At 42.4% G+C, this 13276-nt stretch overlaps 1 protein-coding gene across 2 annotated transcripts in view; it reads left to right on the top strand.

The window, feature by feature from the left end:
* The first annotated feature begins 8419 nt into the window (after positions 1-8419).
* The window catches only part of NETO1 (neuropilin and tolloid like 1), a 106517-nt gene continuing 101660 nt past the window's right edge, over positions 8420-13276 (top strand). The window contains exons 1-3 of one of the 2 annotated variants that reach the window (XM_058556616.1): positions 8420-8504; positions 10596-10649; positions 10882-11019. In XM_058556616.1, the coding sequence (XP_058412599.1) occupies positions 8477-8504; positions 10596-10649; positions 10882-11019 (220 nt within the window). In that variant the 5' untranslated portion in view covers positions 8420-8476. Of the gene's footprint in view, positions 8505-8789; positions 8842-10595; positions 10650-10881; positions 11020-13276 lie in introns of those variants that run through there. The other variant, XM_058556614.1, reaches the window with a different exon arrangement.

The raw sequence follows: 13276 nt of genomic DNA, 5'->3' as shown, positions 1-13276 counted from the left end.
AGAATTGATGTCATTGTGTAAAGGAGTATGCAGAGAGGGAGGAAGAAATTGTTGTAGCCGTGTATGAGAACAATCCACTGCACTTTTATAACTTTGTAAAGTTTTCAACAACCTCTCCTTATGGTGAGTATTTTTTCTCATGCTCGTACAAGTATTATGTATGATCTTCCTTTCAGAGTGCTTGCACAATAACTGTTAAATCATTCATTAGTCCCTTAGGACTAGCAGCTGTCTTGATATGATGCTCATGCAAAGAAGGAGCAAAAAATCAAGTCCTAGCTTGTTCTTCTCCACCTGAGTTTAGGGGATGGGAGTTTGGAGTGTGTTTCAGGATAGACAGACTCTAACATTTTCATCTTGAGTTAGCCAGTCCCTATACCTTGCCCCCACCTCAGAATACCCCTGTCCCAATACTACACTTATTCCTTGTCATCCAACTTTGTGATTGCCCAAACCAAGGATTGGAGCTGGAGTAAACTGATGGATGACTGGTAACTCTGCACTATTTCAATAGCTCCCCACAACAGCCACACCCCTGGTCTCCCTTGATATTGCACTCAGCCTCACACTCATCGTGATGCTTTCCAGCCCAGCGGTAGCAATGGAGCAGGTATGGCAGATATATATTTCAAAGATGGCCTCCATAATATCTCCAATCCCACATGCTCTTCTGCAGTGTGACCATGTCACTCCCCTATCAAGAGGTAGATTCCATTTCTTTCTCCCCCGGAATCTGAGTGGGCCTTGTGACCACTTTGATCAGTAGAATATGAGAGAAATGATAACGTGCCAGTTGAGTGTACACTTTCACTGGCCTTGCAGCTTCCCTTCCCTATTACTTGTAAGTTAGAAACCCCAGTAGGAAGTGCAGATACTCTGTGAGCACCACACTGTGGGAAGCCCAAACCATAGGAAAAACACTGGAGGATGAGACACCATTGTGAAAGAGCGGGGGAGTGAGAGACAGAACACCAAGAGCACCAAGGCATCAGGCTTATGAGTAAGGAAGTTATCCTGGAAGTTGATTCTCAGTTCTGGCCCCATCAGCTGATACCACATGGAGAAGTAACAGGCCACCACCATTCCACACTTTTCTCAAGGGTTTGTTTTAAGACAAAGTCTTGGAGCAGTGTGTCACATAGCAATATGTAACTAGAACAGAAATAGTACCTGGAAGTGAGAAGGTACTGCTGTAAGAAAAAAATAAAACAAGTGGCATTGGCTTTGGGACAGAGTAGAAGTTGGAGGCCTTAAGAAAATTGAGGACACTGTTACCGGGAGCTGAAAAGACAATGCAGAAATTGTTATCAGAGGCATGAAAGAAGTTGACGTGTCATACAGTGGTGGCAAGTTTAACAAAACTATCACATGAATTAATGTAGAAAATATATCTAATGATGTGATGGATTTGGCTAAGGAGATTTACAGAGAAAATGCCAACAGGTTTCTTTTAGCTGTGTTTGATAACATATAACTAGAGAGAAAACAGCTAAAGATGAAATTGTTCATCTTTCAAGGAGAATTTAGAGAAAACATAAAGAAGCCAGAACTTGCTAAGTTTAAAAAATAAAACTTTTTGTCATTTTGAGCCTTTCCATATGGCAAAATATTCTCAAAGTTAAGAAATGGCCTCAAAATAAAAGTCAAATCTGGGTCAAGGCCAGTGGCACAGGGTTTCAGGGTAAGTGCAAATCCAAGTTGCAGCTATAAGAACCTTGATTAAAAATTCAGCTAGAAGAAAAGGCCTCAAGAACATTATGTGTACTTTGTAGATCCTCTCGAATAGACAGTAGGGCAGCCAATGGTCTTGAAGGCATTGTTCCACAGCTCCTAATTCTTAGCCCAAGACAGAGAGGGAAATCTCTCAAAGAGACTTTTTTAATGTAATTTTTATCTGATGGAGGACACCTCAATAAGATCTATAGGAAATCCACAAAGTTTATAATACAAGTGTATTGGAAGAAGCATCCAGAGCAATGCAAGGGAGAGTTATGACATTATTACATAGCTCTCCCTCTGCAAACCCCCACTCATAGCCCCTAGCCTTCTCTGTCTCTGCTACAAGCTTCAGTTTTCTCAACCCAGGACATGGCTATCTTCTATTTCCTGAAGAGTTTCTCACATTATTTATTGAGCTTGACTATGATATATGCCAATATTTTTCAGCTTAGATATCTATCAGTATTGTCATATTAAGCCATAAATACATATGGCTTGATGATATAGCTATACTATAGCTATTGATATAGATATAGATATAGATATAGATATAGATATAGATATAGATATAGATATAGACACAGGTCCATATATAGACATAGGTATAGGTATAGATATTATCCAGGTACCTAGATTTTCATGAAATTGCTTCCATCTGCAAGACACAAAAATAGGTAGTTCTGACCATTGTGTTAATAAAAAATAACAATATTTATTTATACATGCCTATCACTGTGCTCAGTGCTTTATATGTCAATCAACTTAATTATTAAATAACTCTATGTGTTATTATTCCTGTTTTACAGATGAAAGCACATAGGTTAAGAAAGTTTAAGTAATTTTTATATATTTACTAATTGAGACCTGGTATTCTAACAAGATATTCCTGATTCCAATGTTCTTAACTTCTACACATAACATTTGAACCTTGTAAAAATCTAATTAAGGAATTGTCATTTCTTCTTTTCCCCTTGATTTTTAAAAATTATCGTAACCATAACTGCTTGGCAAAAATCTGCTGATTTTTTGTTCCTTTCTGAAATCATATTTTTTGCAACTTGGTCTGCCCAGAACTAGGGGGCAGAGCTCTTCTATATTTTTCTTCTTGTCTTGCAAAAGTGGAAACATTTGTGACATTTCCTTATACGTATTGAGTATAAGTGAGAATGGACAGTCACAGAAAGAAAAATAGATAAAGGACTTTGCTATTATATATATAAAAAAGCAATATTTTCATTCAACATTTATTTCAATGCACCAAAGTTTGTTTCTCTCTTCAGAGTTATTTCATGAGTCAAATATAAGTCCTGTCCTACCTTAACATTCAGGGTTATTTTCAACAAGCAGATCTTGGCTTTTATTATTTTCCAAATCATCCACATAGGACCCAATAAATCATAATAATATTATGATTGGTCCTAAATAGGCAAAGCAAGTAAATTTGAGTGAGGCTATTAATTTATATAATTAAGCATAAAAAATTTATATCTAACACACAAGTAACCCTCATATATCTGAGTTAGCAATTTTAAGTAAAGTTTCATTTCTATTCATTATGGATGGTTTGACATAGAATATGTAGATTTATTCATCAGCTTAATTTATATTTTCCAAATATGATTAAATCTCTTTTCCAACTAGGGATGGAAACTTGTTTTCTCTCCAAAATAACAGTGAGGGATGTTGTGACATGATGCTTGGTACAAAGGCAGCTCCTTTACAGAGAAACACAGATGTCAATCTCAGAATATTTCTTTATAAATGTTCTTTTAGTTTATGCTGGATTACAGATTGCTAACATTAATTAGGTTGGTGATTATAAAAAAAATCTTGATGTTATTTTTATAAGCCACTGTTAATTAAATATTAATCAGAAGGAAAATAAGCTTTTTCTTAAATTTTAGCATATATTGGTGGATCATGCTATTATTTTTATTCCTCTCTCATTTCCCTAAACAGAGATAATAATACGTTGTTCTTGAAGCACAGCTGTCATTTAACATGAAACGACATGGACGATGACTGTATAGCTGTAAGTAATGATCAAAATCAATTGAGTAATGTAGCGCTATGATCATTCTTTCCCACAAAAGGCTAATATTCTTGTGATATTTAACAATATGATATATATGTACTTCTAAGAAAATCATGTTTTATTTCTCTTGTCATGTTCATAAAATATCCTGTCTGGTTTAAATGTAGGAATTTTGAAGATTTTAACTGTCTTCTATCTTACGAAGATTTTCTACTCCGTCATGATACAGCCGCAGATAGTTGAAGGAAAACAGCTTCACCAATATTGCTTAAAACCAGTTTCACGTTAGAGTATTACAGATATTTTCAAAAGTATTTCAATATTTTGCAGCAAATTATTTATTAACAAATGTTGTTAATAAACGATACTATGACTTGTATATTGTTGAGTTAATAAAATGGAAAAAACAACCTTACATCTCATAACTTTGGAAAAAGGTTTAAATATATTTAGAAATTTTAGAGAAACTAATGTAATATAGAATGTGTCAGAAGCACTATTTTATTTTGGTTATTTTTTGTAACATCATCTCTTTTAGCCATAGAAAAAAGACCTTGAAGAAGATGCCAATCCTGCAACAGAATTAATGAAATGGCCCCTAGTGGACTTGGAGCTCTATTATTTTCTGTAGAGAACTATGTGTATGTAGACAAATACTACATGCTTTTGAATCAGAAGAGCAAATGCCCTACACCAATTCTTTTTAGGGTTTTGGAAATCCTTGTTACCATTCATTGTTATGAGGTGCAAACTTAAAGGAAACCAGGGAGTCTTTCACTGGGTTCAAGAAGCATTAATTCTGCCTTATCTTCTATAAGTAACTGTCTCTATTTCAATGCTACCCTTGGAGAACTGTGACAAAGTGCCCTTTTCTCCGACAGCACATTTAACTTACCAAAGCTATCAGTTTATAAGCTCTCCCTTTCAAAATAATCTTGAAATTTGACCACATGTGCGTAACCTTCCCTTGGAGAAGCTGTACTTTTCAGGTATGTTGGTTTTTCTCAAGAAAGGAAATTTTGTGGGTCCCCATTAGGGAGAGAGCATTACTCAGCAAGTGGTAGTTCTGAACTCAAAAGTGAGAAGGCAGTTTGCCAAACAAGCAGGATGTGGTAGATGGTTAAAAGCATTTGTGCATGTGTGTGAAGGAAAATGAATGAAATCTTCAAGGAAAAGTTGCAGCCACAGCCTGGGAGCATTCAGGGAGCAGAGCAAAAGCCTCAGCATCTGTCTGTCCAGTCCGTTGGTGAGTGAACAGAGTACCTGAGAGTGCCTCTGTCATGGACTGGGCCCAGGACATGCACACTCACTCCCTCAGCACTGAGCTTTGTGCAGAAGTGCAACCCCTCAGCCCCAGGCACTGGTCAGAGGAGCACCGGGATTCAAAGACCAGAGAGGCCACTATTTATGATAATTCGATTTCATACACAGACATACTAGCCACTAGGTTATGGGAGGAATGCAGACACAGACAAAAGATTTGACTCCCACTCCCCCCTTCTACTTTTTATTCTTTTCCCTGAGATTTCCTTCCTGAATTTCCTGGATCGCCCCTCCTGATGTAAGGACCACTTTAAGAAAATTTCAGTGGCCACTTCCTTGGCCGAATTACAAAATCTGTGTTCTGGAAAACCCACCTGGGCAAAGAGGAGGAAAATGTTAGACATACTTGAGTGGATGGATTTAGCAAAGACCAAATTTCCACTCTTCTATCTTCAAATTGCAGTCATTTTCCTTAAGGTAATTTTTAACGTTGTCACTGCTTCCTCGAAGGATTTTATCATTTTCGTAAAGAAGTGGTATTTTTCGGGATGTAAAAAATAATTACCATCCAATCTTAACGATTTCAACATTCCACTACCAATTTGCGTCCCTGGCCATTTTTCGAGGGCCCTCCCTCCCCCATTGGTGGTCCGCATTCTTTGTCAGCTACTAACTGCTCTAACCATCTACTATCCACACTTGGGTTGCTTTTGCTTCCTAGCAGTTGGGGAATTTCTTCCTCAACTCCACTCCCATCCACTTCCCCCACCACCCAACCTCCGCGCTGGCACAAGAAGCGCACGTAGGTCACACGACTCCCGCGGGACCTTCTGCCTCTTCTCCCGCTGGACTCTTTTACAAGTACACATTCGGGCAGATACACACCGGTTTTCCGAGACGCTCCTCCGGCTCTGCGTCGGTCCGCTCGCCCCTTGCTGTTTTCTCGAGCTTGTAGCTCCTCTCGCTGGCGCCGAGTTCTGGTGGAGCTGGCGCTCTGCAGGCACGCAGTCTCTCTCCCCCTTTTTCTCTCTCCCTCTCTCTCTGCCTCTCCCTCTCGCTCTCCACTCCCTCCTGCCCCATCTACACAGCTTTCATTAAATGAATGAAAACACACACACACACTCCTATACTGCACCGTCGAGGTCTCGCAGCTGCCTGGAATCAAGGAACCAAAAGCTTCGTGGAAGGAGTCTTGGAGTTTGCGTCTGAGGCTCTGGAATCCCCTCCGGTCTTGGGGGTCATCTCAGTATCCCTCATCTCAGATTATTGTCAGGAGACCTTCACTCCCAGCCGCTTTCCTGGGGGAAGTGAGGGCAGGACAGCGGTGAGCGTCCACCCCCACCGCAAGCGCACCCACGTGGGCGGCCCAGAGCCGCAGCAGCAGGTGCCGGGAGGTGGAGGCAGGGCCGGGAGCCCGGCGGCAGCAGCCAAGCCTCAAGTGCCCTTCTGTCCCCTCTCACGGCCCTTTCCTCCTTCCTCGGCCATTTGAGGTGACCCTAGTCTTAGCATCACAGCGTCTCTCCGCTTCTATCGCCCTTAGTTCCTCCTACCCCCCTCTCCTCACCGCCATCATCTCCAACCATAGCCCCCATCCGGGCTGTGCAGCGGGAGGCGCGGGGTCTGCGGCTGAGCGCCCCAAGATCCGTGACCACCAAGACGGTGGCTAGGGCTCGACGGCCTCTGCGTGGCCCCGAGGTTCGGCTGGCAGCTGGTGGGCGCGGGCAGAGTCCGCAGCGGCCGCGGAGGACTGGCCGGAGGCCGTAGGGGCGGAGTGCTGCAGCAGAGTCCGGAGCAGGACTCCCCCCACCCTGGCGCGCTCCTGCCCAACGCGGGCCGCCCCGCGTTTACTGTGCTTTCGTATTCATTTATTCGCATTTTACCAGCTGGGGCTTTTCCGGGGCTGTCTCCCAGCAACTGTTTTTTCCCCCTGAGTTCAACGCGCTGCGCGCGCGCGCGCGGCTGTCCACATTGAGGTGGGGTAGGAGGTGATCTCTGTTTGCCTTGAGGGTTTTAAATATCTTGGGGAGGATGAAGGAAAATTGCAAGACGCCGGTGTCTTTGCAGGACCAGTTCGGTGGGCGAGCTCCGCATCAGGCTAGGGGATAAACCACGAAACTTTTCCTGCTGCCTTTACCTTCGGCGCGCGCCTGCCTCCTCTCCCAGCCTGCGACCGGAGTGAATGGCAAAGCCTTAGCCCCCGAGAAGAGAGAGAACCCGCTTCCTCTAGATAGATGGAATATAAGGGATGGGAGACAGATCGACCGCAATTTCTAACCCTTAAAAAGTGAAAAATTAAAGCCCAAAGGGGATTTTCACAGGATGGTCCCTCCCCCTTGCACGCCTTTTATCCGGCTCGAAGATCCAGCTCCGGATTTGCCTGCTCCCGTCTGGCCCCTCTGCCCGGGCTGGCCAAGTGACGGATCCCAGCCTGGTCCTCACGCCCTCCCCCTTTCCTCCCCCCCAGGATCCGAGCGGGTGTGATGTCCTTGCTGCTGCCGCCGCCGCCCCATTCCGCCGCGCACCAGCTCCGGGGGCGCCGGCCGCGCGGAGCAGCCCAATTTCACCCCGGCTCCGGGCTTCCTGGAGGGTCGCGCAGCGCAGAGCTGTGACTCAGGCACCCACTTGGTAACTCTGCCATCTTCCTGCTACTTCCCCTCCCTCCCTTCCCCACCCCCCTTTGCCACCCCCGTTCCCCTCCACCACCCTCAAGCCCTCCTCCCAGACGCCCACCCACCCGCTCCTCTTTCGGCAAGATCGCAGAGGTGGCGCGGAGCCCGGCGAGCCGATGACGGACCCTTTCCTCCTGTCTTCAATGCCTCAGCGGAAGATCCCCAAGGGCTGGAGAGAGGAGGGCTGCTGCTGGACGTCCTCCCGGGGAGGCTGCTCCGACCTGCTGCTCGTGGTGTACGAAACTGGGGACTGAGCGAGCCCCCGCCGCCGCCGCCGCCGCCGCCGCCCGCTCCGTCGCTGCCGTCGGTCTGGACTGGCCCTCGCCTCGCCTCGCCGCTCCCGCCGCCCGGCCCCGGCCCCGGCCCCGGCCCCGGCTCGGGGCACCCCGGGGCTCGCCCCGCGCCCGCCGCCGCCCGCGCGCCGACTGCCCGCGCGTCCTCCTGACAGCTGCGGCGGCGGCGGTGATGCAAAGGAGGAGGGTGCTGCCGCCGGCGGTGCTGATGGTGGCGATCGGCGCCCGGGTGTGATGCGAGCGTCATGGTGGGGATGCTGGCTTCGCGGCGGTGAGAGCCAGCGAGAGCGAGCCAGGGGCGGAGGACGCACGAATTCGGATCTTGCTGCTGTGTGGGCTCGGAGCTCTTGCTTTCCTCTCTCTCTTCCCCCCCTTCATTTTGTTCTTGGTTTGCATATTTAAAATCTCTCGACTCCATTCTCTCCCCCACCACTGGAAGTCTTCCCGTCTCTAAATGGAATTAGTGGAGATCGGAGCCTCTGGTGTAACGAACAGACATGATCTATGGACGCAGTTTGTTTCACAGTGAGTACCTTTCCCGCCGCTCCGGTCCGCTCCGGGTCCCCTCCCTCCCTCCCTCTCCTCTCTCGTGGCTGAACGCTCAGGGAAAAGCCTCGCCACCGCGCTCCAGCCGGACCCCGCAGTCCCCGCGAGTCTGGGGCAGATGTAAACTTTCTGTATTGCAGCATAATAGAACCGGGCGTGGGGGCGGCGCAGTCAGTCGTCGCTGGAGCTCAGAACCTGCCAAGGAAAACAGTGTTGCCGCACGCAGCAACATCCCGGGGGCTGAGAATAGCGGGTAGTTCAGGGATGGGCACGTGCGGACGAGGCTGGGGAGTGGGCCCGAGGGAGGACGCAGATAGCAAGAGGGAGAGAGCGGGGCTGAGAGTTTGTGGGATGAGAAGGAATATTTCTCTTTCAGGGGCTTCTGGAGCTCAGCGGGCCCGTATTCCCACTCCCGTCGGTAATTTAGGGTAAACCTGAACGCAGCGCTTGAGGGGAGAGCAGGTGCCAACCTCAACTCTTCTGGCCAGTAGACCTCTAGTGTCGCTTTATGAGTGTGTGCAGTTGAGGAGGCAAGGAATTGGAGGAAAATAGCATCAGAAGTCATCGAGCAGAAGGCAATAGAAGAAAATGTGTGTGTGTGTGTGGGGGGGGTGATTTCACGTTATAAGGCAAGGATTAGAGGTTAATCCTGTGCCACGCAGTTGAAAGACCGGCTTTGCTGATGTGTTAATCATAGTACATGTTCCACAATGTGATTCCACCAAAACAAGAAAAGCAGAGTAAAGAAAATACCAAAGGTACATCCTCGTATTGGTGGCTATATACCTCTGTATATGTATGTATGTGTGTGTGTGTGTGTGTGTGTGTGTAAAATTATAGCAAGTTCAAATAAGATTCTTTTTTCAATTTCAACAGATAACAATAACTAATATTTTAATCTAAAAGCAGATGACCAGATTAGTGTACAAAGTAACATAATTGATATAATTTCTCAAATACTAATAACACAGCCCACATACTTTTTTTGGATTTATAAGCTCTAGTAGTGAGCTTTAGTTTAGGAAATCATTGTGAATTATACCCTCCCTTTCCCAAATTCATTTTAAGTGGAAATATGATTATACACCTAATAGAACTTAGAGCCTTTAGGTAACTGGGCAACAAAATAAATTACAAAAATTAAGTAGAGGAGGAAAAATCGGAAATTAGGAAGACTAGATTGCTTTAATACTTTTCTGGTTTTAGGTTTTGTAAAAATGTTGAGTAAATCAAGAATATGACAATAAAACAGAAGTTCAGGTTACAATAGTCTTTGCAGATTTAGTCTTGTTACAGATCAGAGTCTCTTTTTGATACTGAAAAGTTGACTGAATAAAATGCTCATAGAAATTACCTTTCTCAAAATAATAATGTATTTTTGAATAATACTAAATATTAAATCAAGGTTAAGATTCAAAGAGATTAATTTCATAGCTTAGAAAATGCTGAAGACAGGGATTACTTGGCAGTTCTGTACATTTTTATAAGAAACTTTTTATAATGCTGCTTAATGCCTCCAATCCACGTTAATCTGTTTTTCTTCTATGCCCCTCCCCCACAGGCCATAGGATTTGCCTAAGTATGTATTTTCTAAAATACAACAACATTGGCAATGTGTTAGGATCAATCTTGGAGTCCTTTCTCATTGTTTGCTTTTCTTTTTCATCCTTTTAAGTGCTGTCACTCTTTCTTTAGAGATGCTAGCAAAGCTATTCATGAATGGCAGTTTAGAAACAGTGTGGGTCCTGTAATCCTGCTGTAATGTGACATTAGTACATCACAATATTGCCTCTTAGTTGAAGTGTGCATTTGCCATAGGAGTTTGGGTCTCATCCATTTTTAACTTACATTACTTCCTGAAGGATTCCTAAGTTTTCCTGATTTGTACGTTTTGAATCAGTTTCCGCAAGTTCTGAGTCAACTCGGAAAAGTTACCAATAATAAAATTAATCTGATTTGATATCATTTTGTCTTTAAATTATGTTATAGAATTTAAATTTTTGTTATAGAATTTGATCATTTCAGTGTATGCTAATATTATCTCTTTCTAATTTTTCTTTTCTGTTTCAGTTGTAGCAAGTTTAATCATCCTCCATTTGTCTGGGGCAACCAAGAAAGGAACAGGTGTGTTTCTTTGGAAAAATGCAAGTGGAAGACTTCTAATTATTTGCATTTTCTTATTGTTCCCATATTCTTAATATTCCAGAATATCTGAACATTTTATAGTGTGTATAATTGATTGGTTTTGACTAAGATGACATTTAGAAATTAATTTACTAATGGATATTATAAGAATGTCCTTTATTTTTAGTTTTATAGAAAATTGGATAATGGCTCTTTTTAAAATTTTTTGCAGAAAAGCAAACCACCTCAGAAACACAGAAATCAGTGCAGTGTGGAACTTGGACAAAACATGCAGACGGAGGTATCTTTACCTCTCCCAACTATCCCAGCAAGTACCCCCCTGACCGAGAGTGCATCTACATCATAGAAGGTAAGGGCAGAGTGTGCCAAAGCTGGAGAGAATTTGAAGCCAGACCTGGCCCTCTCTGTGTTTTGGTTGGACAATAGACATACAGATATTACAAAAATTAGTTTTGGAGACCATGTACATAAACATCTCTGAGTGAAGCAAACGGCAGTGAAATCTGGAATCAAGCTAATTATTGAAATTATTAGTAATAGGTTATGAACAAGTAAATTGTGGGAAATAAAAACAAATCAACAACTTAGCTTATTTTGCAATTGATTTGATTGATTTGGAATTCTAAAGTAAGAGTTGGATGCATAGTTGGCATAATATTACCTCATGTGCAACAATTTTATAACCTAATATTTTATTAGTTTAAAAATTATTAGAATAACCTATACATTTGTTATTTTTCCTTTAATAATATGAAGTGCAAATAACATATTAATGTCAGAAATAAATCTATAATCATGCTTTCTGAACATCAGTCTGAATGTCATTTGCCTTAGTTTGTGCTAGTGAGTGACAGTATCATACTTTAATGCCAAAGTCAGGATTCCACACTACGGTGCCTCTTTTCATCATTTTCTCCCAGATCTAAGGATAAATAGTGCTGAAAAAGAGATTCATTTTTCTTTGAACATTTCCTATTTCTATTTCCCTTGTAGACACTGATCGATGAAGCACAATTTTTGAAAACATCAATATTTCATCTAATGATAGAAGATTTCAGTATAAGTGTTAGTGCCTAATAGCCGAAAACTTGCACCGCCCCCCCAACACACACACGCGGACTGAGCTACCTTAAGGAAAAAGATATATATGCTCAGTATTGACTCGTAAGTGAGGGACATATTTGTTTGATAGATCTTTCAAAGAAAAAGGCCTTCTGTTTAATTGATTTAAGAATTTCTATTTAGAAGTGATTCTTTTTCTTTTTGTAATTTTTGGGCCATGGATCTTGCTTCTCTCCTTGTTGTGCTTGAAGTTGAACTTTTAGCAAATATACACCACACTACAAGAAGAAGGAGAAAGCATGAGCTTTAATAATAAAAAGATAAAGCTGAGAAAACTGAGCGCTGGCAGTTTTACTTCCTCTTATGTTTGATAGAAAAGGAAATTGAAATATGGAAATTCTGGGTTAAACTTAGATTTTCTTTTTATCCAGTTAATTTCCATGTCTATTGTATATATATTAGGAACTTTCAAAGAACTTAACATGTAGTAAAACATTTAATCGTAGGAAGTAGGTATTTTTTGTTGTCTCCATTTTACAGATAAGGAAACTGAGGCACAGGAGGTTAAATATCTTGCTTAAATTCACATAACATAATTTGTGTTTTGAAGCAACAGTATATAAAAATCCAAATTATTAGAAAGAATAAAGTCAAATAGTTCTCTCATTGAAAGAATTAATTCAGAAGCAAATCTCAACATGTTATTGTGTTTTCATTTTTATTATTATTTATAATTAAAAAACATTGCTAACATTTTATTTTAATATCATTCATATATTTGCATTCATTTGTGGTTGAGTCAATGACAAAACTTAAAGTTGGGAAATAAATAGAACCTCCTTTTACTATTAATGATACTTCTATACCCTTTTTGAAATACTTGATACTGACTATTTTGTTCCTTCGTGTACTTATTTAACAATTATCTATTGAGCAACTACTAAGAAACAACCCCTCTTCTAGATACAGTTTACAGAGTATTGAACAAAACAGACATGGTACTTGCCTTATGGAACTTACAATACGGTCTGAGAATGATGCGCCTTTCAGTAAACGGTCTAAAGGGGCCCCAGGATTAGCACAGTGTTTGGCATAGGGAGAAGGAAGAGAAGGCTGTAAGAGGAAGAGATGCTTACATTCAGTTTTGAAGAACATCAAGGAGATGATCATTCTGTATATAGAATAGCATGTGCAATGGGTCTAGATATGGTGTGGTCAGGACCCACATGTAGCATCAAAGGGCTTCTGCATAGAGTGAGGAGCGAACAAGTGAGGAGGCTGAAGAGGCAGGCAGTCTCAGATAAAGGAGAACCTGGTATTCCATCGGTTCCACCCACGTAAGTTTGGACTTTACGTTATAGACAATGGAGTGCCATTGAAATAATTTAATTAGAGAAATAATAAAGTGAGATTTTGATGAAGTACCTGAAGGAAAAGAATGTAAGCTGAAACTATTGCGAAAGACCAAGTCAACCACAGTAAAAGCCTGAACGACAGAAGAGACATTGGTGATGGAGTCAAAGGAAGAAAGGAGAGGTATTTAG

The sequence above is a fragment of the Diceros bicornis genome, chromosome 16, assembly GCF_020826845.1.
Source record: "Diceros bicornis minor isolate mBicDic1 chromosome 16, mDicBic1.mat.cur, whole genome shotgun sequence".
Taxonomy (NCBI): domain Eukaryota; kingdom Metazoa; phylum Chordata; class Mammalia; order Perissodactyla; family Rhinocerotidae; genus Diceros; species Diceros bicornis.
Note: the sequence above shows the minus strand (reverse complement) of the source record. Positions and strands in the feature narration are given on the sequence as shown.